Source organism: Heptranchias perlo, chromosome 16 (assembly GCF_035084215.1).
Source record: "Heptranchias perlo isolate sHepPer1 chromosome 16, sHepPer1.hap1, whole genome shotgun sequence".
Classification (NCBI taxonomy): domain Eukaryota; kingdom Metazoa; phylum Chordata; class Chondrichthyes; order Hexanchiformes; family Hexanchidae; genus Heptranchias; species Heptranchias perlo.
The window spans coordinates 22155338-22181771 of NC_090340.1; the positions used below are offsets into that span (position 1 = coordinate 22155338).

The 26434-nt window shown below is 40.6% G+C and overlaps 1 protein-coding gene across 1 annotated transcript in view; it reads left to right on the forward strand.

Annotated features, from left to right (window-relative positions):
* The first annotated feature begins 368 nt into the window (after positions 1-368).
* rspry1 (ring finger and SPRY domain containing 1) overlaps positions 369-26434 on the forward strand; it is a 67584-nt gene continuing 41518 nt past the window's right edge. Inside the window, exons 1-3 of the mRNA XM_067997791.1 lie at positions 369-1293; positions 8727-8779; positions 23402-23514. Of these exons, the coding sequence (XP_067853892.1) occupies positions 872-1293; positions 8727-8779; positions 23402-23514 (588 nt within the window). The 5' untranslated portion in view covers positions 369-871. The remainder of the gene's footprint in view (positions 1294-8726; positions 8780-23401; positions 23515-26434) is intronic.

Genomic DNA, 26434 nt, shown 5'->3' on the forward strand with positions numbered 1-26434 from the left:
CTGGTAGCATCCATGACTTCCCACATAATGCAGGAGGAGCATTGTGTCAGTACTTGTACATCAGAGAGCTGTGTAAAATTACAATAAAACACCTCTCTTGAAGCCTGGAGGGGGGGACACTGATTGTGACGCCATCAAGTGACGGAATGTGAAGTCTCTTGGAGCCGCCATAGAAAGGTCCTAAAACATATAAAAATAGGAACACTCGGGCGGCAACCCAAACCAAACTAATAAGTTATTTTTTCTTTGCCTCATCATTACAAAAAAAAATTGATTTTCCGCGTTGTTGGATTACAAAATAAAACACCCCAAGAGATTGAATTTATATAAATTAACTTTTAAAGAATTGGCGCAGGCGCATCGCGCGCTCTTTCTTCTCCCCCCCCCCACCCCCTGGGGGAATGAAAGCGAGAGAGAGCGAGACAGGAATTGCAGCCAATCAGAGCGGGCGGAGGCTCGGGGAGCGGCGCGGGCCTTTTCCAAATAAACCGTGACAAGCGGCTGTGGCGCGAGGCAAAGTGGAAGCAAAGGCACGAGCGGCGCGGTAGTGGTACCGGTCCCGGGACTTGCGGGGCCGGGCTCGACATTCCGTGCCGTGCCGGCCGGGAACTAGTGCAGCCGGCCCGAGCAAGGGGGGGAGTTGGTGATCGGTATTGTTCGAAGCGGCGGGGGGAAGGCGGCGGCTGCTGCTGTTGTTGTTGTTGTTTATAAAACATGTTGGCGGCGGCGGCGCTCAGGCCGTTTGTCTCGGTGGCGGAGCTAAGATGGCGGCCGGCCTGGTGCCCTGCCTGCGGTGCGCGCGGCTAGAGCGGGAGTGAGAGGCGGCGCCCGGGAGAGGATGGTGACCCTATCGCGGCGGGAGCCTTCCTAGATGATCGTAGCGGCCTGGATCGTATTCCACGCGACTCGGAGCCTGGTGCGAGGGTTACTGCTTTCCACAGAGCCGCTCGGCGCTGCGGCCAACGCTACAGGCCGGATGGGTAACAGCTGCGTGTGCCGGGAGGACAGCGACGTCGACGAGAACCCGGGCCCCCCGGTCGCTCTCGGACAAGCCGAACGTCACCACCCGCCTCCCCCTTCGTCCTCTTCTTCTTCTCATCATCACCACCACCACCATCATCATCCCCTTCACCATCATCACAATAACGCGGAGGGCGAGCCGAGGAGCCGCTCCCGGGACCCGGTGAGACCGCCCAGGAGGGGACGGGGCCCCCACGAACCTCGCAGGAAGAAGCAGAACGTGGACGGCCTGGTGCTGGATACGCTGGCTGTCATACGCACACTGGTGGACAAGTAAGTGGCATTTCTCTGCCGCCCGTTCGGGCTTCCCTCCTTCCACATCTTCCTCCTCCTCCTCCTGCACTCACCCCCCCCCCCCCCCCCCCCGGCAAGGTATGCCGCAACCGACATGTCCCCGGTCCGTTTACTGCTCTCATTTTGCCTCACGGGAAAAGTCTGGAAGCCTACAAAATGCACATTGATTCTGCATCAACTTCAACCACTTCGGTTCTAAACCAGAGCGGCCTGACACCGTCATAAGTTGGGCACTTTTTGAAGAGTATCCTTCAGTGTATTGTGTTGTCAGAGAACCTTTACCCAGACGTGCAATTTCTCCATTTTTTGAGTTTTAAAAATGTGGACTGTCAGTCGTAATACAGTGCACAGTTTTTATCCAAAACCAGTTCATGTGACAGTTTGAAATTCTTAGTTTTTCATGTTGAGGAAACAGCGTGAAGGGAAAACTGAAGACGTCCAAACAACGTGATGTGGAAATTGACACAGTTTTCGATTTCTTTGAAATTGCCACATCCGAGCTGTAGTGGTTATGATTCATAATTGCTGAATTAAATAAGTGGCCCCACCCAACAGGTTGTAGCATGTTCACGAATTTCACGTTTATACTTAGGATCACATTCAGGTCTGATCGAGTTTATCCGCTGTGTTGGCACCCTGTTCGCCACTAACAATCTTATGAATCATATTTTGCAGTCGGCTAGTTAGTAACAAGGAAGTTAAAGCAAATTTTTCATGATCTAAATTATAGTGCTTCACAGTTTAGTGATGCTATGGCACTTCGTTAGTTCACTGTAAATTTGCAACTGTGTAGCTGTAGTGGAAACGGCATTTTATTTTAAATGTTATCTTTGCTGTGTCTTCAGTTGCAGATTTATAAAGTGCTGTATCATACAATTACTTTTTTTCCCTTGGAAGATTTACAAACAGCTGTTTTAGTCAGGTTATCTATAGTTCTCCAATTTTTTCTGGTTGTTATTGTATGGTGATGTGCTGTCAAGAACAGATCAAATAAAGAATTTAGGAGGAATTTCTTCACACAGTGGTGAGAATGTGGAATTTGCTGTTGCATGGAGTGATTGAAGCAGATAATCTTGGTACATTTAAGGAGAGGCTTCATGCATAGATGAGGAAGATGGAAGTAGAGGGATATAGGGGCAGGGTGGAAAGAGGTAATTAGGTGGGTGAAGGCTTGTCTGGAGTATAAGCACAGACCAAATGGCCTGTTTCTGGTCTGTAGATTCTCGAACTTATGACCTTGCTGTGCTGTAAAATATATTTGTCTGAAGCAGATTCTACAAAGTGATGCACCTTGGCTATATTGAGCACATGGAAGTGTTTATAATGTCACACAGACATCATTATAACAGTGTCTTTATATAATATAATTATAGTTTAAAAATGTAAGTTTGGGAAATGTTGACCCATATGCATGGATTGTAAAGGTGATTTTAATGTGTGATGCTAGTGACTTTTTTCAAAAAAAGTTAAAATGTGACACTTCACTTCCCACATTTGTAGAATATAGTGCCTTACCTCAAATGTCTTTAACTGCTTTACAAACAATGAGTTACTTTGAATTGGAATGTCTTGTGTAAGCAAATGTGGCAGCAAATATAACAGTTATTGGATGAATGATTTCATCAGCTCTTGGTGGTTGAGAGAAGAATATTTGTCAGGACACAACACTAGGCAAACTTACCATTCTTCAAATAATGATATTGCATCTTTTTTTCTCCTGAAACTTAGAAGTGGGCAGGTGGGGGTCTCCGTTTAATGTTTCAGCAGAAAGGATGAAATGGAGTACTTGTTCATTAATGCATTTGAGTGTTAGCCCTGATTTATGTGCTGAAGATTGAGTAAGATTTGAACCCACTACTTTCTGACTCCAGTGAGAGTGCCACCAACTGATTCAAACTGCTACTAACTTTAAATTTACAGTAATACTTCTACATGTCTAACATTCCCCCTTTTTAGAAAAGGAATTAAAAACAAAAGTTATGTTTGTCTCAGCCTACCTACGGAAGAGGGTGGTTACTGTTTGATTATGTAGATCAGATGCATGTGGGACAAGAAACTGCACTTGTTTTTTATTTAACATTTTATCTTATTGCTTCCCTCTTGATGGAAATGAAGCTTGATGTTGCTCTGGAACTACCTTTTTGAGGCCATTTTCCATATGTAAGCCTGGACACAGTGTCAGCGGGTTATTCAATTGTAGAAAGCATTGCAGCTAAGCTGTAGCCTAACTGGGCATACATTCACACTTTTTCTAGTACGGTGATTGTATAGTGTTGTGAAGTGGAAAGCCTGACTGACTTTTCTACCTCCGAGAGGCATTAAGGCCAGCTGTAGCTTTATTTTCAACTTATCTGGGGTGCCAAACAAAAAAATGTGATTTGCCTCTTGCAGTTGGTCAAACATTTTGGGCAAAGCATTAAAACCTCACATGGTGGCCTAACAGTTTAATTTGGGAGGCATTGTCCATTCATTTAAAAATGAACTGTAGATCTGTTAAATAAAATCCTGAAACTGATCTTCCAAAAAAAAACTTGAATCTACAAAATGAGTTCTGAGAATTCAACAGCTATTTTACCATTTAGGATTTTGAATTATTGCCACCAGTTTCAAAGCAACTTTTCTTGCAGATTAACATATTAAGCAATGTAACTTATTTTCTATGGAAACTTGTCACAAATGGTAATCTTGCAATTAAAAAAAGTTGCAGTGATGTGGGAGAGAAATTAAATGGAATGTAAATGCTATGTTTAAAAATTCTGTTGACAGGATAAAGTGATAAATCAGATTCTACTTGGGAGTTGTAAGTTTTTTTTGCTTTATTGCAGCAAAACTGCAAATGGAGATCTGTTCACAGCATTTGTGCCTTGTAATCTCCAAACTAAAAGTTTGCAGGATATAATTTTTGCACACATGAAGTATTTTGAAACTTGTAATAGGTATTTTGCACCTGTTAAGCAATATTTTGACCGATTCAGAAAAATATTACTTAACCAGGTGTAGAATATCCACGGGACACTATTGTCTTTTTTATAATGTGTGAAATACTGTGCTGTATGAAATTTATAAATCCAGAAATGGATTAAACTACAGAGCAAAAGTTACATTATTTATTCTCCAATCAATATTACACGGGTTTACAATGACTTTAGAAATGCCCACATGCATACATTACAATATTTGCATTCACAATTGTTAAATTAATACGTACCCATATAGGATCCTCGGTTGAGTTTTACCACAAAGTATTAATCTTTATGGGGTAGTACAATGTCATAGAGAGTTATTGTCAGAAATTTATATTACTCTGGTGGCATACAGTGAAACTACCTTTTCGTGGATAGTTTTGTTGCCTCCAGCGCACTTAGTGTTGGAGGAAACCATTTAAAGTCAACTGGAGGAGGAACATTTCATGATGTGTTGAATTTTTTTTGGTGGCATAATTAGGTGAAATTGCAACAAGGACACATTCTTATAAATTTGATCCTAGTAGTTGCTGTTGGTGCAAAAAGACTAAGTAAATTGTAATAATTTATAAAGTAGGAAATTAATCGCAATTCAGGTGATTTTTTTTGGGTCAGCTAAGTAACAGATGTGTTAAGTTTATTGTATTTGCCGTAGTGCATGCTGACTCAAAACTGGGGCATGCTACAGATGGCAGTAACAGATGTTCAATGCATTTCTGTAAATTCTCTACATTGAAAGCATGAAGTAAGACAGTTTTGCAGGTTTCAAATATTAGTTGGTTTTGAAAACTAATTAAGTCACTTATCTATTCAGTGCAACAATTTGCAAATTAGACTGGTAATGTGCTTGTAATTATTTTCAGCCATTGATTCTGTTACCAAATAGTAATATTTTGCTGATATGTCAAATTAATATTGTAGAATGTTTGTGCTTCATTTCAATGCAAATATCAGTTTCTGGAATCTTAAAATTTACAGCTCTTTTGATCTGATACCAATTTTGTTGGAATCCTCAGACTATCAACAGGTCCATGGAAATTCCCATCTTTCTAGGCTATAAGGTTTTGTAAGTTTTCTGTCATGCTGAAATATTGGAAGAGTGGGGGGAGGGTGAACAAACATCCCAAGGCCACCAATTTGAAAGTTGTTGGGCTGAATAGACATGATTTTAATTGAAGTAATTTAAATTTGCAAAAACTGCGTTATTTCAAGCTTTCAGTGTGGCGAATTTACAGAAATGCAATGAACAGCTTCTACTGCCCTTCTGTAGGATGACCCAATAATAGTTACCTAAACAGAAGTGGTTTTATTACTATAATGTAACCCTGTACATCTAAAATAAACACAATTTTCAATTAAATTGTCAACACTATGCATGTTTGACCTATCCTTTTCCTCTGGGTCTCTTTATTTTCAGTTTATTATACTCTGCTCTATATTTTATGGTGCCAAAATTGATATTTGTTTAAGGGGGATAATATTTTGCAAAATTCTATTACTAAAAGTACTGTAGTTATTTGCTGTTCTGCATCCTGGCAACTAAAGTTTTATTTCTGTAATGTATCTGCTATCAAGTATATCATCATTCTGGCTCATTTAATTAAGGCAGTGAGTAGGTGAGACATAAAAACCTCCTTGTACTGTTACATCATCGTAGCTGAAATAGAGGCAATACAGTTGTATTTGGCACCTCTGGGTTAAGGAAGGGGAAATTGTTCTGCTTATTCCTGCTGAAGTATGAACATAAGGTGAAGACAATAGCCTGCTGAAACATACTATCTAGGCTTGTGGTCTCTTCTGTTAGAGAGTAAGAGTACATAGTACCTATAGATCTGTGTCCCAGTAGGACGTCCAGGGGAGGATAAAAGAGGTGAAAATATATGCAATATGATTCAATGTCTAATGATGCTGTTCTTCAGTGAATAGATTTTGCTTTTTGATGTGAAGGCTAATGTTTTTGAAAGTGCAAAAAAAATTCTATTTGAAAGTGTTACTATCTCAATGCTGTTACTTTTCTTCTGTTTTATATATCTTGCACACCTGTTCAGAATTGAGGGGATAGAATCATAGAAATTTATGGTGCAGAAGGAGGCCATTCGGCCCATCGTGTCTGCGCCAGCCGAAAAAGAGATACCCATCCTAATTCCACTTTCCAGCCCTTGGTCTGTAGCCTTGTAGGTTACGGCATCCCAAGTGCATATCCAAGTACTTTTTCAATGCGATGAGGTTTTCTGCCTCGACCACCCTATCGTGCAGTGACTTCCAGACCCCACTACCCTCTGGGTGAAAAAAATTCTCCTCAACTACGCTCCTAATCTTTCTACCAATTAATTTATATTTATGCCCTCTGGTTATTGACCTCCTTGCTAAGGGCAGTAGGTCCTTCCTATCCACTGTATCTCGGCCCCTCATAATTTTATACACCTCAATTAAATCTCCCCTCAGCTTCCTCTGTTCCAAGGAAAACAACCCCAGTTTATCAAATCTCCCCTCATAGCTAAAATTCTCCGGTCCTGGCAACATCCTTGTAATTCTCCTCTGTATCCTCTCTAGTGCAATTGCATCTTTCCTGCTACGTGGTGACCAGAACTGTACACAGTACTCTAGCTGTGGCCTAGTGTTTAATACCATTCTAGCATAAACTCCCTGCTCCTATATGCTATGCCTCAGCTAATAAAGGAAAGTATCCTGTATGCCTTCTTAACCAGCTTATCTACCTGTCCTGCTACCTTCAGGGATCCATGGACATGCACTCCCAGGCCTCTCTGTTCCTCTACACTTCTCATTATCCTCCCATGTATTGTGTATTCCCTTGCTTTGTTTGCCCTCCCCAAATGCACTACCTCACACTTCTCCAGATTGAATTCCATTTGCCACTTTTTTGCCCACCTGACCAGTCCATTGATATCTTACTGCAATCTATAGCTTTCTTCCTCACTATAAACCACATGGCCAATTTTTGTATCATCTGCAAACTTCTTAATCATGCCCCCTACATTTAAGTCTAGATCATTGATCTATACCATGAAAAGCAAGGAACCTAGTACTGAGCCCTGCAGAACCCCACTGGAAACAGCCTTCCAGTCACACAAACACCCATCAACCAATACCCTTTGCTTCCCGCCACTGAGCCAACTTGCCACTTTCCCTTGGATCCCATGGATTTTTACTTTTCTGACCAGTCTGCCACGTGGGACTTTGTCAAAAGCTTTGCTAAAATCCATGTAGATGACACCAAATGCGTTACCCTCATCGACCTTGTTGCCTTCTCAAAAAATTCAGTCAAGTTAGTCAGACACAACCTTCCTGTAACACATCTGTGCCTTTCTAAATGACGATTTATACTATCCCTCAGAATTTTTTCCAATAATTTGCCCACCCAGTCAACTTCCTTTAGCTTTTGCCATTGCTACCGTGGAACCAACATTTGGGAGCATTACTATATAGGAAGGAAGTGTTTTTCCTCTGGTCTGTAGACATTTCTTGAGTTGTTCAGCAAACATAGGCTTAGATAGTGTAAATTTGAAAATCCCTTCCAGATAATCCAGTAACCTCCTTTGGCAACTGAACACCATTAGCTGCAGAATTTACAAATGGACTATTGATAAACTTTGTAACTCCACTGCCAATCTTGTCACTGGATGACTTTTTCCTTTTACACCATAGAGAATACAATGTATTTTAAGACCTTGTTAAAGCTGATAAACTGATCAGCAGGAGAAAGCCCATTATGGTAGGTTCTTGAAGGAAACTACAGGGGAAATCCACTTAGGTAACAAGTGGACAGATTTATAACCAGACAATTACGTGATCTAATGCTGTCATACTGCACTAGCCAGCCTGTCTAGAAAAAGAAAAGTGGCAAAAATGCTGCAGTTTCCTTCCTTTTTTTAATATGTTTGGGGAATTTTTGAAAAGCACACATCTTAATATATAAAATGTCTTTCAACAATGGCATTTGAAAGGTCCACAGTAACACTTGGCAAATGCTCTAATTCCTGAGCACTTTTTGCTGCAGTGATGAATGCATCCATTCGGTCATGTAGGCAAAAATTGTTTGCATTATTATTTTTAAATGTGACTATCTGTAAAGTCTAATAGATTAGTCACATTGTGCTTGCAGTTATTTTGATTATGTTGGCTTTTCTAATTAAAATCATTTCTATTTTGCTGAGAAAATTTGGATAGGTGAAAAGTACCTGCTTGTACTCAGCTATGGTAAGGTTTGTGTGTTGCAAAGTGCAGTTGATCTTAATTTGTATAATACACAATTTTAAGAAAATGAACAAAAAGGCAACTGAAAATTTAAGTAGAACCTGTGTCACTGGTAAATTACACTTTTTTTTCAAATTCCACATTACTGTGATTGTTGCAGGTTGTTTTTTTTGTGGTAGAAAATTAACCTGTGAATCTGTAAAATATGCTGAATAACTTCTTTATTTCTTTTAGTGATCAAGAGCCTCCATATTCAATGATCACCTTGCACGAAATGGCAGAAACAGGTAAGAAATAGACTGAACAAAAATAAGATGCTAACTTGTTACAATCTGAGTTGGAGATCAAATAACTAATTTGGTGCTTCTATTGCTGTCAGTACACAAAGTGAAGCTCTTAGGGGATCAGCGACATCTGGTTTAAGTGACCGTCCATTTTTTTTGTGGTGGTATTTTCTCTTGAGGCTCTCTTGGCTAAGTGAGCGAGCCACTGATGCTGCTCTGAACCTGATTAAGTACACAAGTAGTCTTCATTGATTCTCCATTTGTTCTTTTTGTTCTATGAAGCATTACTGATCTTTGGCGCTCTACACCATCATAGTTACGATTGTGGATTCTATTTTGGGAGGCTGTCGGGAAGTAGCAGTTTTGGGTTTTAGTGTCATGTCCCAGGTCAGCTTTATGAATCTTTGCTGATAGTGGAACTTGTGACTGGATGTTGGTGAATTTTGGCAGACTCATCCTAGTTCTATGTGATCACCGGGTACAGAGTAACACACAATTGTTTTTTATTTCTTCAGTCACTCACCTCCCTATGGTTGACTGGAAACTGATAGAACAGCTTGAACCATAGAATCTGGTTCTAATCAATTTTGGCCAATAGCCAATTGATCACTATAATCAACTGAGAGTGCATATGCGGAAATCACGTACAACTGTTGTTCAGCTTCTCTTAGGCTGTTGTGCCATCAGGGCTTTTGCATTGATTTTAATATCTTGTTTTTTTTGTTGGGGGGTGGGGGGGGGGTACATATTTAATCCCATACCAACACTGAAGTGGAATGTTGCTCAGCACTAACTACCAACAGTTTGGGTTGAAACATGCACCAAAAAAAAATTATAGTTAGTCAATATTAAAAGTGCCATTGGGAGAGGGTGAGAAGCTGATCAGCTGTTCAGTGCCTGTCTGCACTGCAGGGCAACATGGGAATCAAGTACAACTGATCAGTGAAAGCAATTGGAATTGGCACACTTTTTGTGCAAATTGGTTTTGGTGACCAGGATTTCAGCCATAAGTACTACAAATAGGTGATTCTGTATTCAATTTGAGAAGATGGTAAAACAAATTACAATTGAAGTATCATAGAATAAAAGTTTACGCCTTTAACCTTGGAAATCTTATTCGATGTCTGAATGGCTCAGAAGGTATGTGCTTGTCGCATTGAGCCATGTGGAGAAGGAAGGTTCCAGTTTTGAACCCTAGGGAGGAGAGGTTCTTTGTTTGTTATTCATTATCCCTCCTGGGAAGTGTTGATGTTGAATCAGGACAGAATTGGGCTTCACCATGATGTTTTTCACTGTCCTGCTTTCTTCCCTGCCCCCTGACTTGCAAAGGAATTCCGGATTTCATGTGCAGCTGCTGACTGACTCGTGCTGCATTACAATTTAATGGGTCTCAGAAACGCTCTGTTATCTTGCCAAAGTTGCCATTTTTCATGAGATGCCAGTCTGTCGTCAGGCTGTTTGTTTATGGATTGGGGGGGGGGGAGAGCTGCGTCACAGCCGTCTCCAATCCTGTTGTTGCCATTTGTTCTTTGCAGGTGGAATGACTGGTTAGTCAGTTATAAGTGCCTTGGTTTTTACCTCAAACCCTGCCTTGCCCAGTACCCTGAGATAATCTTTGTTTCCCCACCAGTAGGATGAGGTTGTCGCTGGCAAGGCTGGCATTTATTGCCCATCCCTCATTGCTCTTGAGAAGGTGGTGGTGAGCCACCTTCTGAACCATTGCAGTCCGTGTGGTGAAGGTGCTCCCATAATGCTGTTGGGTAAGGAGTTCCTTCACTGTCGCTGGATCAAAATCCTGGAATTGCAATATATGTCCGAGTCAGGATGGTGTGTGACTTGGAGGTGATGGTATCCCTATGCACCTGCTGCTCATGTCTTTTTAAGTTGCAGGTTTGAAAAGTGCTGCAGTGCATCCTAAACTTGATTCTTGGAGAGAGCCTTTTTTAAGCACATTTTTTAATAGGACAATTTTTGGACTTGCTAAAAACGCTTCCAAACTACCAAAGTATATAAATTGGTTGCAACGCAAAATACAGCTCTTAATTTTCAACAGCCAAAGCTACACATTCATTCAGAAATATCAGCATACAATTAGGAATGATTAAAATTTGTCTACAGATTGTATCCTTTAAATATCACTGAAAGCCCCCTGTTTTGCTGGAAATCTTAACAAAATGGACCTAGGGAAAAAAAACAGTAAATGTGAGCATAGAGTAGTTAAATGGTGTTCATAAAATTTAACATACCTGCAGTTGTATGCACATATTTCAGAAGGCTACAAAAGTGCAGTTCCCAATATTGAGTGACCTTTAGAAAAGGCAGTTGCTTTGGATGTCCTCAGTTGCAATAGAAGGCCTACCAAATGTGACTTAAGCATTTGACTCCTAAATAGTAATCAATATGCTTCAAATCAGCATTCCTTTCTGGCATTAGAATATACTGTACAAATTTCAGTTTGATGTCGAAACAAAATACAGTTACAGATTTTGCATTAGATCCTGTTAATTGCCCTGCATTCTCTCTTTCCTCCCCCAACGTTAAAGCTCTGTCATGGGAGCATTGCATCTTTTTTTATTGCCTAAGCATTTATGTAGAGAAAATGATAAATCATTCTGCCAGAGTTTAAGTTGGAGTTCTGTAAATCTTAAGCAAGAAATCTGAGCTGCTTTGAAACAGTGTTCCAGGGTAACCTTTGTACAGGAGCAATAGCACAATGTTACAGCAATAGTAACCTTAGCTTCCTTTATTAGGTTTGGTGCCAATTAAAGTGCAATCAGTTTCCTATGGGAATCGTAGTTGCTGAGCATAACCTTCAAATATCCCTTAGTTTTTGTGCCTTTGTTTTTATTTGGAAAATTTAATTCCTTTTTTAAAAAAAAACAGTGGGATAGATGGTATCGCATTCAGGAAAGTTCCTTTCAATCAGTGATCAAATAATATTACTAGTGTGCTGCTAGGCTATAAAGACTGGAAGGTTCCTGGGTTTGAAGCAGTTGATCTCTACTGGGCTTCCGTGCAGGTTACAAGACTCTGCATTAAGAAGTTGGGGGAAATCAGCTAGGGTTTCTGCACCTGATAGCTATCCTCTGACCTCCTGCTGAAAAGCACGTATCGGTGGTCATCCGGTGAGAACAGGATCAAGCTTGAATGTGATGCTCTCCACCTTAAATCACCAAATAGCCTGTCAACACTCACTCCTTGGCTGTACACATGAAGAATGTCTACTCTTGGGTAATGTACTGAAATGCTAATACAGCATGTGAATCATGCCTGTGTATGAGTCTGTGCATTTGAGGAAGGGGCAATAACATTTAAAACAATACTGTATGTGGGTAAATTTAGTTGTAAGTGAAGTGACCTGTTTTTTTTTTGTGGCATATGCTATGTTAATGTAGCAGATTTTACTTGAGAGATGATCTGGGTGAGAATGTGTAGTTGAGTGAAATGGTTGAAGTAAATAATGACCTTCCCACACCCTTGCTGACTGGATAGGTCATGGATGGAACATTGCCATCACATGGCAGCTGACCGTTTGATGCCTTGCTGAGATATTGGGGTGTTCATGGACAATTTAAAAAAAAAAATTATTCTGAGTGTGCATTGCTGACAAGTCCAGCATTTATTGCCCTGAGGTGGTGGTGGGCTGCCTTCTTGAACCACCGAGTAGCAGTTTGATGCAATTGAGTGGCTTGCTGGGCCACTTCAGAGGGCAGTTAAGAGTCAACCACGTTGATGTGGGACTGGAGTCACATGAAGACTAGACCAAGTAAGGACGACAGGTTTCTTTCCCTAAAGGACATTAGTGAACCAGTTGGGTTTTTAGACGATCTTAACAGCTTCAGGATCACATTTATTGAATTCAGTTTAATATCTGGAAGCTTTTCACTTCCAGATATTAAACTGAATTCAAATTCTCAAATTTGCCGCGATGATTTGAACTAGTGTTCTCCAGGCTATTAGGCATCTAGATTACAAGTCCAGTAATGTAACCACCGCACTAATGTACTTTCATACAGGATAGCTGTGAGTGTGGAATATGGAATTGATATACACAGTTGAACGTCACTATAACGAACCCCCTTTGGGACCAGCAGAAAAGATCGTTATCAGTGTTTTCACTATAGTAGCGTTTGGTGATTTGCTGCCATCAGAAAAACAACCAATTTTAATTGAACACTGCTTTATTCTGTTTTTAAAAACAAACTAAACAGCGTAGATTGTTTCTATCTTGTTAACCAATCCAAAAAATCCTCCGTTCTGTGCCTTTTACGTCCTTGTCACCAGACATTTCCTCTTTTCAATGTCACTGATTTCCTTAATGGTCCAGGTCATCGATAATTTGAAGTTTTGTTTTCAGAGAGCAAGACTCTTACTTGCCATCTTTCCGCACATTGCCTGGCTGCAGTTGCGTCGTGCTCGTTGCAGTTTGTGTGCAGATGGCGGTCCGTCTTAACAGGCAACAAATGCATACGTCTTGCGGGATTCGCACTATAATAGGTTCTCTTTAAATTAGCCTCTGCTTGAATTCAGTTGTTGTGTCCAGCTGAATCCTGCTCAAGTGTTTATTATAGCGCTGATTTCCATTGGAAAAAATTGAGGATTGCCGTTGGGTTAAAACCGGTGATAAGTTATTCAGGATTATACAATAATAGTTTGATTTTGATTTTCAGTTTAACAGTAGTGTCAGTTGGACGTTGATTAGCTGAGCATGAAATCTCTGAAGCACATTCTACCTTTATCATTCAAGTTAGAATGATATGAACCAATTAGTATTTTTCTGCCTGAAAGGGTGGTGGAAACAGATTCAATAGTCAGCCTAACGGTGGTGAGGAAACTTTGAGACAATAATCTGGGACAAAATTAATTGGCACTTAGAAAAGTATGGGCTTAAAAATGAAAGTTAGCATGGATTTGTTAAAGGAAAATTGTGTTTGTGTTTGACTAATTTGCTCTTTGAAGTAACTGAGTGGGTTGATGAGGGTGATGTGGTTAATGTTGTGTGTATGGACTGTCAAAAGGCATCTGATAAAGTACCACATTATAGATCTGTTAGCAAAATTAAAGCCCACGGGATTAAAGGGACAGTGGCAGCGTGGATACAAAATTGGCTAGGGAACAGAAAGCAGGGAATAGTGGTGAATGGTTTTTCAGTATACAGTGGTGCTCCCCAGGGGTCAGTATTAGGACCACTGCTCTCTTTGATGTCCTGGACTTGGGTATGCAGGATATAATTTCAAAGTTTGCAGATGACACGAAACTTGAAAATGCAGTAAACAATGTGAAGGATAGTAACAGACTTCAGGAGGACATAGACTGGTGAAATGGGCAGACACATGGCAGATGAAATTTAACGCAGTGAACTATGAAGTGATACATTTTGGTAGGAAGAATGAGGAGAGGCATTATAAACTAAATGGTACAATTTTAAAGGGGGTGCAGGAACAGACACCTGGGGGTGCACATACACAAACCTTTGAAGGTGGCAGGACATGTTGAGAAGGCTGTTACAGCATATGGGATCCTGGGCTTTATTAATAGAGGAATAGACTACAAAAGCAAGGAAGTTATGCTAAACCTTTATAAATCACTGGTTAGGCCTCAGCTGGAATATTGTGTTCAATTCTAGGCACCACACTTTAGGAAGGATGTCAAGGCCTTAGAGAGAGTGCAGAAGAGATTTACTAGAATGGTGCCAGGGATGAGGGACTTCAGTTATGTGGAGAGACTGGTGAAGCTGGGGTTGTTCTCCTTGGAGCAGAGAAGATTAAGGTGAGATTTGATAGAGGTGTTCAAAATCATGAAGGGTTTTGACAGAGTAAATAAGGAGAAACTGTTTCCAGTCGCTGAAGGGTCAGTAACCAGAGGACACAGATTTAAGGTTGGCAAAAGAGCCAGAGGTGATATGAGGAAACATTTTCTTTAACCCAACGAGTTGTAATGATCTGGAATGCACTGCCTGAAAGGGTGGTGGAAGCAAATTCAATAGTAACTTTCAAAAGTGAATTGGATAAATACTTGAAGGGTAAAAATGTACTGGGCTATGGGGAAAGAGCAGGGGAATGTGACTAATTGGATAGCTCTTTCATAGAGCTGGTATGGGCATGATGGGCCAAATGGCCTCCTCCTGTCCTGTACCTACTATTATAATAGACTATTTACCATACCAACTGCCATTATTTTCCAGAAGTAGAAAAACTATAAGATGGTTTAGCAGTATCTGAAAGTTGAAATCCCAATAAAAAGGCATATGTAATGTTCAGATTGGGTGAGTTTCGTCCACACTGGCCCCAACTCCAGGTGACTCTGAGCTGTTAGCTGTTTTCCTCTGTCTCCTGCTGGTCTAATTGTGCAGTGTAATTCAAGTCTGCAACACAGTTTCTAACATCTCCAATTAGAGGAACATTATCTGCTCTTGCCTCTATCTCTTGCCCACTCCTTCTGAAACACTAATCCATGCCATCTTCATCTTGACAATTGACCTTGCCAATACCCTGCTCATTGGCTTCCCTGCTTGCAGTCTTCTGAGGCCCACCCTTCACATTCACCCTCTCTGTCCTTGCTAAACTCCACTCTATTGGAGATATATTTGTTGTGTGTATATATAAATAGTAACTTTAAAATCTGTTGAACATGTTCATTAAATCATATGCCTCTTGTAGGTTTATACACTGAGCTGACAGACATGGTCTTGACCAATGTGACTCCATATCTAGTCTTGTGGAGGAGTGAGTACTCTAAGATGATTTAGGCTCCATTCTCCCATTCAGGGCTTTCTCTCATCGCCTCACTACAGTTGGAATTTCACTGTGTGGGGAATTGCAGTAGTTAATCTGTGACGCAGCACTTAAAGTGAAAGATGGTGTAACTGAACAGTAATTCCTTGGTTTAAACAAAGTAAGTTGCACAGATTGAAAGGAATTTTTGTCCCCAGGCTCCAGGTGTAGGAGGAAAATGTCTCATTTGCTATGATGTGGAGATGCCGGTGATGGACTGGGGTGGACAAATGTAAGGAATCTTACAACACCAGGTTATAGTCCAACAGTTTTATTTGAAAATCACAAGCTTTCGGAGATTATCTCCTTCGTCCGGTGAGTGAATGAATGAGGTTCTCAAATCGCATATCTTATGTTAGGCTGGGACACCATCACACCAATCAAAGGTGTCAAATTATACAAAGAAAGAAAGAGACCAGAGAGAGAGTGTCCAGTTGTATTAAAAACAGATAACTTTTTTTTCCTGCTGGTTGGGTTACGTGTAGCGTGACATGAACCCAAGATCCCGGTTGAGGCCGTCCTCATGGGTACGGAACTTGGCTATCAATTTCTGCTCAACGATTTTGCGTTGTCGTGTGTCTCGAAGGCCGCCTTGGAGAACGCTTACCCGAAGATCGGTGGTTGAATGTCCTTGACTGCTAAAGTGTTCCCCGACTGGGAGGGAACCCTCCTCTCTGGCGATTGTTGCGCGGTGTCCGTTCATCCGTTGTCGCAGTGTCTGCATGGTCTCGCCAATGTACCATGCTCCGGGGCATCCTTTCCTGCAACGTATGAGGTAGACAACGTTGGCCGAGTCACAGGAGTATGAACCACGTACCTGGTGGGTGGTGTCCTCTCGTGTGATGGTGGTATCTGTGTCGATGATCTGGCATGTCTTGCAGAGGTTGCCGTGGCAGGGTTGTGTGGTGTCGTGGACGCTGTTCTCCTGAAAGCTGGGTAATTTGCTGCGAACGATGGTCTGTTTGAGGTTGGGTGGCTGTTTGAAGGCGAGTAGTGGAGACGTGGGGATGGCCTTAGTGAGGTGTTCATCGTCATCGATGACATGTTGAAGGCTGCGGAGAACATGGCGTAGTTTCTCCGCTCCGGGGAAGTACTGGACGACGAAGGGTACTCTGTTGGTTGCGTCCCGTGTTTGTCTTCTGAGGAGATCTATGCGATTCTTCGCTGTGGCCCGTCGGAACTGCCGATCGACAAGTCGAGCGTCATATCCCGTTCTTACGAGGGCGTCTTTCAGCGTCTGTAGGTGTCCATCGCGTTCCTGTGTATTCACAGGGCCTGTCCATAGGGGATGGCCTCTTTGACGTGGTTGGGGTGGAAGCTGGAAAAGTGGAGCATCGTGTGGTTGTCCGTGGGCTTGCGGTAGAGTGAGTTGCTGAGGTGCCCGTCTTTGATGGAGATTTGTGTGTCCAAGAAAGAAACCGATTCTGAGGAGTAGTCCATGGTGAGTTTGATGGTGGGATGGAACTTGTTGATGTTATCGTGTAGTCTCGTCAGTGATTCTTCGCCGTGGGTCCATAGGAAGAAAATGTTGTCGATGTATCTGGTGTATAGCATTGGTTGGAGGTCCTGTGCAGTGAAGAAGTCGTGCTCGAACTTGTGCATGAAAATGTTGGCGTATTGGGGTGCGAATTTGGTCCCCATGGCTGTTCCGTGTGTTTGGGTAAAGAACTGTTTGTCGAAGGTGAAGACATTGTGATCCAGGATGAAGCGGATGAGTTGTAGGATGGCGTCTGGAGATTGGCTGTTGTTGGTGTTGAGTACTGAGGCTGTTGCAGCGATGCCGTCATCGTGGGGGATACTGGTGTAGAGTGCCGAGACGTCCATCGTGGTGAGAAGTGTTCCTGGTTCAACTGGTCCGTGGGTGCTGAGTTTTTGTAGGAAGTCTGTAGTGTCGCGACAGAAGCTGGGGGCTCCCTGTACGATTGGTTTCAGGATGCCCTCAACGTATCCAGAGAGGTTATTACACAGGGTTCCGTTGCCTGATACGATAGGACGTCCGGGTGTGTTGGCTTTGTGTATCTTTGGGAGGCAGGAGAAGTCTCCCACGCAGGGAGTACGTGGGATGAGAGCATGTAGGATGCTTTGAAGGTCTGGATCGAAAGTCTTGATCAGTTTGTTGAGCTGGTGGGTGTGTTCTTTGGTCGGATCTGCGGGTAACCGTCTGTAGTGTTCCTGATTGTCCAGTTGTCGGTATGCTTCTTTGCAATAGTCCGTTCTATTATGAATTTAGGTAATTCATTTGCTATGCCCTGGTCTGCTTCTTACTGGTCGAATCAGCAGTCCATAATGAAATTCGTACTTGAAGATGCAGTGCTTAATTCCTCAGTTTTGTTAATTCTAGTGGCTGAAAACCTACCAGCTGCAATTTGGAGATTTTGTTTCCTGCACCTTTTCAAGTGGTCTGTCAACATTGTGTACCTAATCTATCTTTAAATGGTTAGAGATATGAAGATATCACTGAGATTACATTTATAGCTGACAGACTACTAAACTGGAATATAAATGTGTACTGAACAGTGTATACAGATTATTTGTATTCCAGTCAGTAACACGGCAAGTAGCACAGCTTCCATTAATTGTGAAGTTGGTTAGTTTCCATTACACCACAATGAAACTATATTTTGATCTTGATTAAATTTTAACTGTAATTGAAGTAATGTAACCAACAGTCCTGTGTATGAAAAAAGTGTAACATTGTTTACAGTACTAACTATCAATGTACCTTAAGGTTAGGCTTGCTTGCATTTAGCTAGGAGAGAGGTGATTAAATTAATTCAGTTGTAAAATATGGTTGTATTTTCTTTGTTTTGTTTTAATTTCAGATTTTCCATCATCTATGGTCCTATAACTTTAAGGTCAACCCTAAATTTCACATTCATATCATGGAATCGATATTACAGCTATTTGGCTCATTAATAGCCTTAATAGCAGCTATCTGTTCCCTGCCTTTTCCCAATGCCTTTTACATGCTTCCTTTTCAAATAATGCTGTGGCCTCTGTCTCCATAGCCACTTGTGGCAAAACATTCTGTTCTAATAACGTGCCTATTTTTTTTTTTTAAATTCCTCCCTCCCCCATTAACTTTTTAATAATCGAGTTTATATATCCTCATTTACAATTTGTCAACTAGGGAAAAAATTATGAAACTGTTTTGAGAGCATGAATAGTGAAGCAATCTTTAATTACTTTCTCAAAGCCTTTTCATAATTTTGAGTACGTCCCCTATGACCTCTATTCTGGTGGGGGGAAGAAAGGCCCAATCATGTAAGCAGTTTAGGTAATTCATTTAATTGACTCAACAGTGACAATTGCATTGCATATCTTTTCATTTGGTGGTTGAAGGGGGTGATGGATTAGCTCAGTGGCTAAGTCATGTGTTACTGAGCCATACAGTTCAAAAGTTCCCAAGTTCAGTTTTAACCCTGCACATATATACCAGTTGGGTGCAGACGGCATTGGGCTTGTTTGTGATACCGCCCATAATTGAACAGCGTGGTGACACTGTCTAGGCTGACCCAAGGAGATGAGTCACTTGAGCAAGGAAACAGATGGTGACTGCCCACATAGAACTATACCCCAGCATGCATCAGTACTTTCAGGGAGGAACTGAAGGAAATGAAACCAATCGACAGAAATTCAATTCAATTTAATTTACTATTTTCAGAATAATTATCTTCATCTGTTCTTATTTTGAATAAAGAATTTAGAAAGAATGGCTTAACTTGGGGAACTTGCATAGGAACTAGCTAAACTACAGTATGACATACATGAATCAATGTCAGTCGATCAATCCATACACTTCAGTAATTTAGTTTCAACATGTATATTAAATTGCTTCCTCCATACTGATAAGCTCAGTAACTCCATAGAGCCATGATCACACCACGTTGTGCACAGTAACTCTTTAAAGCCATGATCAGCACACTGTTGTGAATGGACTACCTGCAATTTCATTCTGTGTAAAATATCATTGATGAAGTTTGTTTTTTTAATCTCATTCCACATTTGATAAACAGATTGCCTTAAAACTGCTGGGGTGTTGTGAAGTAGGGTTTTTTGCAAAATGATAAGCTGTTAATTACATAATTTGCACTACATTTGTGTATATGGATGTAAGAGGTGGTAGTGAAAGTGGCCTATGTCCCTTGGGTGAAGTTTGTTTAATAGCAAATTATAAAGTATTCCCTTTATACCATGTGCCCCTTTTTTGAGTGGGCTGAAGAGAGGAGTGACATTAGTTTTTGCTTAGGAAGGCATGGTGATGGTGTAAGTGTGCAGAGGATAACTGGAATAAGAGTTCCAGGCACAGATTCTCACCCATGCCAGATTAAGGAGACACTAAGCAGAGGATGGGTGGTACTTAGCCTGGGATGCATCCATTTGCCCTGATATTACTGTGTAACTTACCAATAACTGGTCATGTTGAGGAATTGAGGCCTGGGAACATATCTCCATCCCATCTTAGATCTACAATGTTTATGATGCTGGGAGTGGGAAGATACAGGAGAAAAAATTTTTTTTGATCACAAGTCAAAGATTTTGTAGGTAGAAGGATATCTAGGGATGTGTGGATAATATATGAGCATTCAATGGGGTAGTTATGGCTAGCGAATGAACCTGTAGCAAAGTGAATGATATGAGGTTTTTTTGAGAGGGGGTGGGTGGAGAAAGTTATTTTTTGTACAATTCTGGTGTGTTAACGAGCATATGGGTGGTGCCAATTGCTGTGAGATAACTTCAGGTTTTGCTGCCACATCTGTCTACCTTGTAACTATGTTATGCCATCAATATTGTGTTCACACTAGACACCATGTAAATCAAATTTGTTTAAAATATTGCACAGTATAAATAGTTGGCAGTGGCTTAGGCAATAATTCATCTCTGAAACTAGTTTCACTCATGTGGTTTGTCACCAGAACTGTTAAGTAAAATTAATGCCGTTAGGGGGTGTGTACATTTATGTCGTAATTTATCACAGCTTGCATTTATATAGCATCTTTAACATAACAACTGTTCAATGCGCTTCACAGAGAAATAATGAGAGGAATGGATGCTATGAGAGAATAAACATATAAATATCAGAATAAACAATGGCTGCACATGTGGGCCTGCTGTAAAATACTTGTGTATTAGATGATGCATACTGGGAGAACAAGAGCCAATTGGACTTTATTTTCAGTTAAATTTATAGTCTTTAGTTTTCTACAGAGCTTCTGTACCTGTTGTATGTAGCAGGTTGTACCACTGCAGCTAACTGGAATTTTTTTTGTAATGATGGGAAGAGATTTTAAAAAAAAAGTGAGTATCTGACACATTCTGAATTTAGTTGGTGGTAGAAACATTTTGAAATACAGTAGGTCAAGTGCTTTTTCAAATCCTTTCACACATTAATGTGCACAGGTACAGTATAGGTTACTGGATTGAACAATGGATGAAGATTCCCTGCAAACATTCAAAGGTGAACTGGATAAGTTCCTGCAGGCTGCTGATATTGTTGAGTACAAAGGGTATGTGGGTTGTTGGGTAATTTACTTTGTGGTCATTGTTATCTCCAAGAAGTCTTTTGATCGCCTTCGGGGGTCAGAGGATAATGTCCCAGTTTTTCCCCATAATCTTTTATTGCCTATCAGGAGATTACATGGCTGCTGGTAGGTGGGGAGCATTGGTGGTTGTGTTGCCTAGTTGCAACATGCCAGAACAGGACAGACTTGATGGTCTTTTTCTATGTTTTTGTATGTTGGCATGTAAGAGGCATTCATGACTCAATGGAGCTGAGAGCTTCAGACCTTGTTTTATTGACACGTATAGTTTGTTCCTGCAAATTGTTGAAATTGATTGAGACTCTACAGCCAGAAGTAGCGTGGTTTATGCAAAGATTCAGCAGTATCCCCAACCAATCCACCCACAAAAATTTAGTACCAGGTTTTTTTTTTCAAGTTTACTAGGCAGTAAATCACTGGGCTTCTTCGTTTATTCACGACTGCCTCTACAGGGAGCAGCTGGAAAGGTGCAAGACTATTTATATTGCTACAGTATCATGACTGTATTTACTGGGCTTCCTTCATGCCTGTCATATGATACTTGATATGTTTTGTGTTTTGCCCTAAGCTTCACATTTTGTACACTAAAGTGAAGCTAGAGCTCCACGTGCTGCTCACGTTCCCTAGCCATGCACATATTGACCATGCTACTGGATCCAGTCTGCTGGTTTTGGATAAGTCACATTCTTCCCATGACTAAACATGCATTTCCAGCTTCTGCTTCACAGAAATTCTAAACTTGTCACTTAAAAATATAACGAGTACTGACATGAAATAAAACTGCCTTTTACTGACTCTACAATTGTAGTGTAAGTTGATCAGACTGCCCTTGCATAGATTCTGCTCCTGATGGTGTGGAAACACATTCAGATCTTAATTTGTAGCGGGTATAAGAAGCAAAATTTGTGTGTTGCTTCTAGAAGAATCTGTAAACCTTGTCACCGAGGCAATCTGGTGCATGACTTGCAAAGCCAGGATAAATTTGGAACCACACCAACAATGTCTGGGAAAACAGATTGATAATCTAGGCTAGCACTTGTTTCATAAACGTTGCTATAGATTTGAAACTTATTATTCTTGCATTAGAGAGCGAGTGGTGGGGATTTATTTTTTGCAAAAGGCGGGGGATGGGGGGTGGGTGGTGCTGCAGATGGTGGTTACTAGCTGAGAACCAGCGGAGTAACAAGTTGCATACATTGCATGAGGTATCCGTGGTGTGAATACTTAATGTTTTTTCATACAATTAAGTAATCCATTTACACAGAATGTGAGTGATCTTTCTCCAGCACAGGAGACTGAACTTTTAATATTTAAACATTAGTGGGTTTTCTTTGAAAGAGAGATGCTCACTTAAACAGTAAGGACCCATGTGTGCCCAGATATATCTCTGTTGTTGTAATTTATGTCGGCTGACTGCAGCAATTGGTTATTAATAAATTCATAATCTTTCATGTGTAATTTGTGCAGTAGGGAGTAATGGACATCGTGTTATCAGCTTGTGTCTGTCCTCATCAGTCTGTTTATGGAGAAGTAGTTGAAATGTTGGTACAAAGCAACAAGATGCTACATTCCAATGATCTTTTTGTTATTTGCTTGCATTGTCACCGCTTTTTTGATTTTAAAAACAGGGATTGTCTGGCCAGTTGGCTGTGCTGATTTTTGTATGTAATTTAGCTAATTGTGTTGTTGTAATGTTGTACCATGATTGTATTTGATGGATTGTTTGGTGAAATTCCTATTTAGATTGCTTTTCTGAGAGGTTTGCTGTAGTAAAAGAGGAAAATTGTAAATGTCTGTCAGAAAGTTTAGTCCTGAAGTCGTTCTGATCTGTGTTCTGCTTTTGAGTTTAAAATTGAACGTCTTTCATGTGTTGCTATCATTCACTGCATGGTGCAGAATTGAGGTGGATGATATCTTGCATTGGTCAGACAAATGATGTAATTTGATATAAAACTGGGTGGGACAGTGAGGACCAACTGTTACTTTTACTTGGCTCTTACAGCTATTACAGCCAGATGTATCAAAGCCGAATTCAAAACAAATATACACCACTTGATGCAATGTATTACCATTCAGATTTTTAAAAATTTAAATTATTTCCTTTTTTAATAGTGATATTTTTAGATGCTAGGCTCTCTGGGGTGCATAAAGATTCAACTAAAAGGTTCTAGCTACCCACCACCTAAACACAATCTTACTTGTGGGGTAAAAGTGAGAACTTTCTGAAGATTAGCATGTATGTTCTAATACTTCACTGATTTAAACCTAGCTGACACAAACTGAATCTAATCATTTTTCTTTCTTGGTGACAGATGAAGGTTGGCTGGAAGTAGTACAGTCCCTGATTAGAGTTATTCCTCTGGAAGATCCATTAGGGCCAGCTGTCATTACTTTACTGCTCGATGAGTGTCCGCTGCCAACCAAAGTAAGTGGTACATCATATTCCAGACCAATGCTATTGTCTGTCTTTGCCTTTTAAAAATAACTTTGACTCATTCTAATATCATATACCATGATCTATTTAAAAGAAAGAAAACTTTATATATAAACACTGATGAGACCTACAAAATATTGAAGTAGAGGGGTACAGTTATCTGCAGTATTGTAATATATTTCAGAACAACTTGCTTGGAGCATTCTGAATGAATAACAAATCAATATTGAATCCAGATGTTTTCAAACATATTCCAGGCAACATTGAATAAAATGGGGAACTTACAAATTTTTTTCAGTACATTTTAAACGTCTCAAAAGCCCTTTCCACCCTACAAGACATATATAGATTAGTCATTTAATGTACCAGCTCCTTGGAATCTGTTCCTGCATTCCCTGTTGATGGAAAAGAAACTATGGGACTGGCATATCAGATGGCACAATAGCCTGAGGCAAACTACATATATGTTCATAAGTTACGTCAATTTTTTTTGAAGTGGTGGGGCAACGTGTAAACTTGATTTAAGCCAATTATAGTCCATTGCAATTTATCCTTTTTCAACATAGCCAGGAATATTCCTTTAACTTTTAAGATTGAAGCTTTACAAATGTAAGATGCATTTCAGCAGCATTATTCTGGCCCATATAGTTCTGAAAGTTTTGTCCTCCTTGCTCCCATCAATCAAATATCAATTTTCTACAGTTTGTAGTGAGATACTTGAATGTATATTTCCATTTTCTTTCCTCTTCCCATTATGCATCATTCCTATGTTAATTACAAAGTGTGGTATCATTTGGCGCTAGTTAATACAGGTTTTCACTTAACCTATGCTGTACGGGTCTGGGGAAGGGGGTTGTTGTAGCTGCGGCTTTTGTCCACCCAATACCTGCCTTGTGTTCAAGGCTAAACTAGTTTCCGTAAGCAGGCAGTCTTATGAGCCATAGTCTCCGTTTTATTCTGTATGTTAGTTAGCCATGTCTAACTATTAACTCTGAATTGCAGTATATTACTTATTGAAGAATGCTTGGGATGCCCACCCTGCTCTCCTTTCACCTCCGGTGTTAAAATACCACATGTAGACTGCTACCTACAGGTTTTAAAAAAAAATACTTGTCCAAATGAAAACAGTATACAAAAGGAGAATGAAGGACAAAATACCAACATGAAAATAATCAAACTATATACAAAATGGGATGACTTTAGAAAAGAAAGCAGCCATTATCCTTACTACTTCTCTCTGCATAAATTCCTTTATTTTGCAGGGAATACCCCCGGCTTGGAAATGACTTGAAGGGACTGAGATATTATTGGATTTTAATCAATCAGCAAAGTTTTCCATGGAATTTAATGCTGTGTTTTGATGTGGAAGATTTATTTGACTTTAACATGAGATTAAGTAATAAATAGAATCATAGAATGGTTACAGCACAGAAGGAGGCCATTCGACCCATTGAACCCGTGCCAGCTTTTTGTAAGAGCAATCTAGTTAGTCCCATTCCCCCACTCTTTCCTTGTAGCCCTGCAAATGTTTTCCTTTCAAGAACTTATCCAATTTCTTTTTGAAAGCCACGATTGATTCTGCTTCCATCACCCTTTCAGGCAGTGCATTCCAGATCATAACTACTCACAGCATAAAAAAGATTTTCCTTATGTTGCCTTTGGTTCTTTTGCCACTCACCTTAAATCTGTGTCCTCTCGTCCTTGACCCTTCCACCAATGGGAACAGTTTCTCTTCATTTACTTTATCTAAACCCTTCATGATTTTGAACACTTCTATCAAATCTTCTCTTAACTTCTCTGCTCTAAGGAGAACAACCCTAGCTTCTCCAGTCTATCCACGTAACTGAAGGCCCTAATCTCTGGAACCATTCTCGTAAATCTTCTCTGCACCCTCTCTAAGGCCTTCATATCTTTCCTAAAGTGTGGTGCCCAGAATTAGACACAATACTCATGTTGTAGCCGAACCAGTGTTTTATAAAAGTTCAACATAGCTTCCTTGCTTTTGTACTCTGTGCCTCTATTTATAAAGCCCAGGATCCCAAATGCTTTTTTAATCGCTTTCTCAACCTGTGCTGCCACCTTCAAAGATTTTTGCGTGCATATCCCCAGATCTCTCTGTTCCTGCATCCCCCCCCACCCCCCCAGATCTCTCTGTTCCTGCATCCCCCCCCACCCCCCCGCCTTAGAATTGTACCATTTAGTTTATATTGCCTCTCCTCATTCTTCCTACCAAAATGTATCACTTCATAGTTCACTGCGTTAAATTTCATCTGTCATGCGTCTGCCCATTCCACCAGCCCATCTATGTCCTCTTGAAGCCTATCACTATCCTACTTGCTGTTTACGACACTTCCAAGTTTTGTGTCATCTGCAAATTTTGAAATTGTACCCTGTACACCCAAATCCAAGTCATTAATATATATCAAAAAAAGCAGTGGTCCTAGTACTGTCCCCTGGGGAACAGCACTGTACACCTCCCTCCAGTCTGAAAAACAATTGTTCACCACTACTCTCCGTTTCCTGTCACTTAACCAGTTTCGTATCCATGCTGCCACTGCCCCTTTTATTTCATGGGCTTCAATTCTGCTGACAAGCCTATGTTATGGCACTTTATCAAACGCCTTTTGAAAGTCCATATACACATCATCAACTGCATTGCTCTCATCAATCCTCTCTGTTCCTCATCAAAAAACTCAATCAAGTTAGTTAAACACTATTTGCCTTTCACAAATCCCTGCTGGCTTTCCTCTTATTAATCCATATTTGTCCAAGTGACTATTAATTTTGTCCTGGATTATTGTTTCTAAAAGCCCCCTCCAATGAAATATTTTTACTCTAGATTGTTCCTTGTCCTTTTCCATAACTAATCTAAACCTTATGATACGATGATTACTGTTCCCTCACTGACACT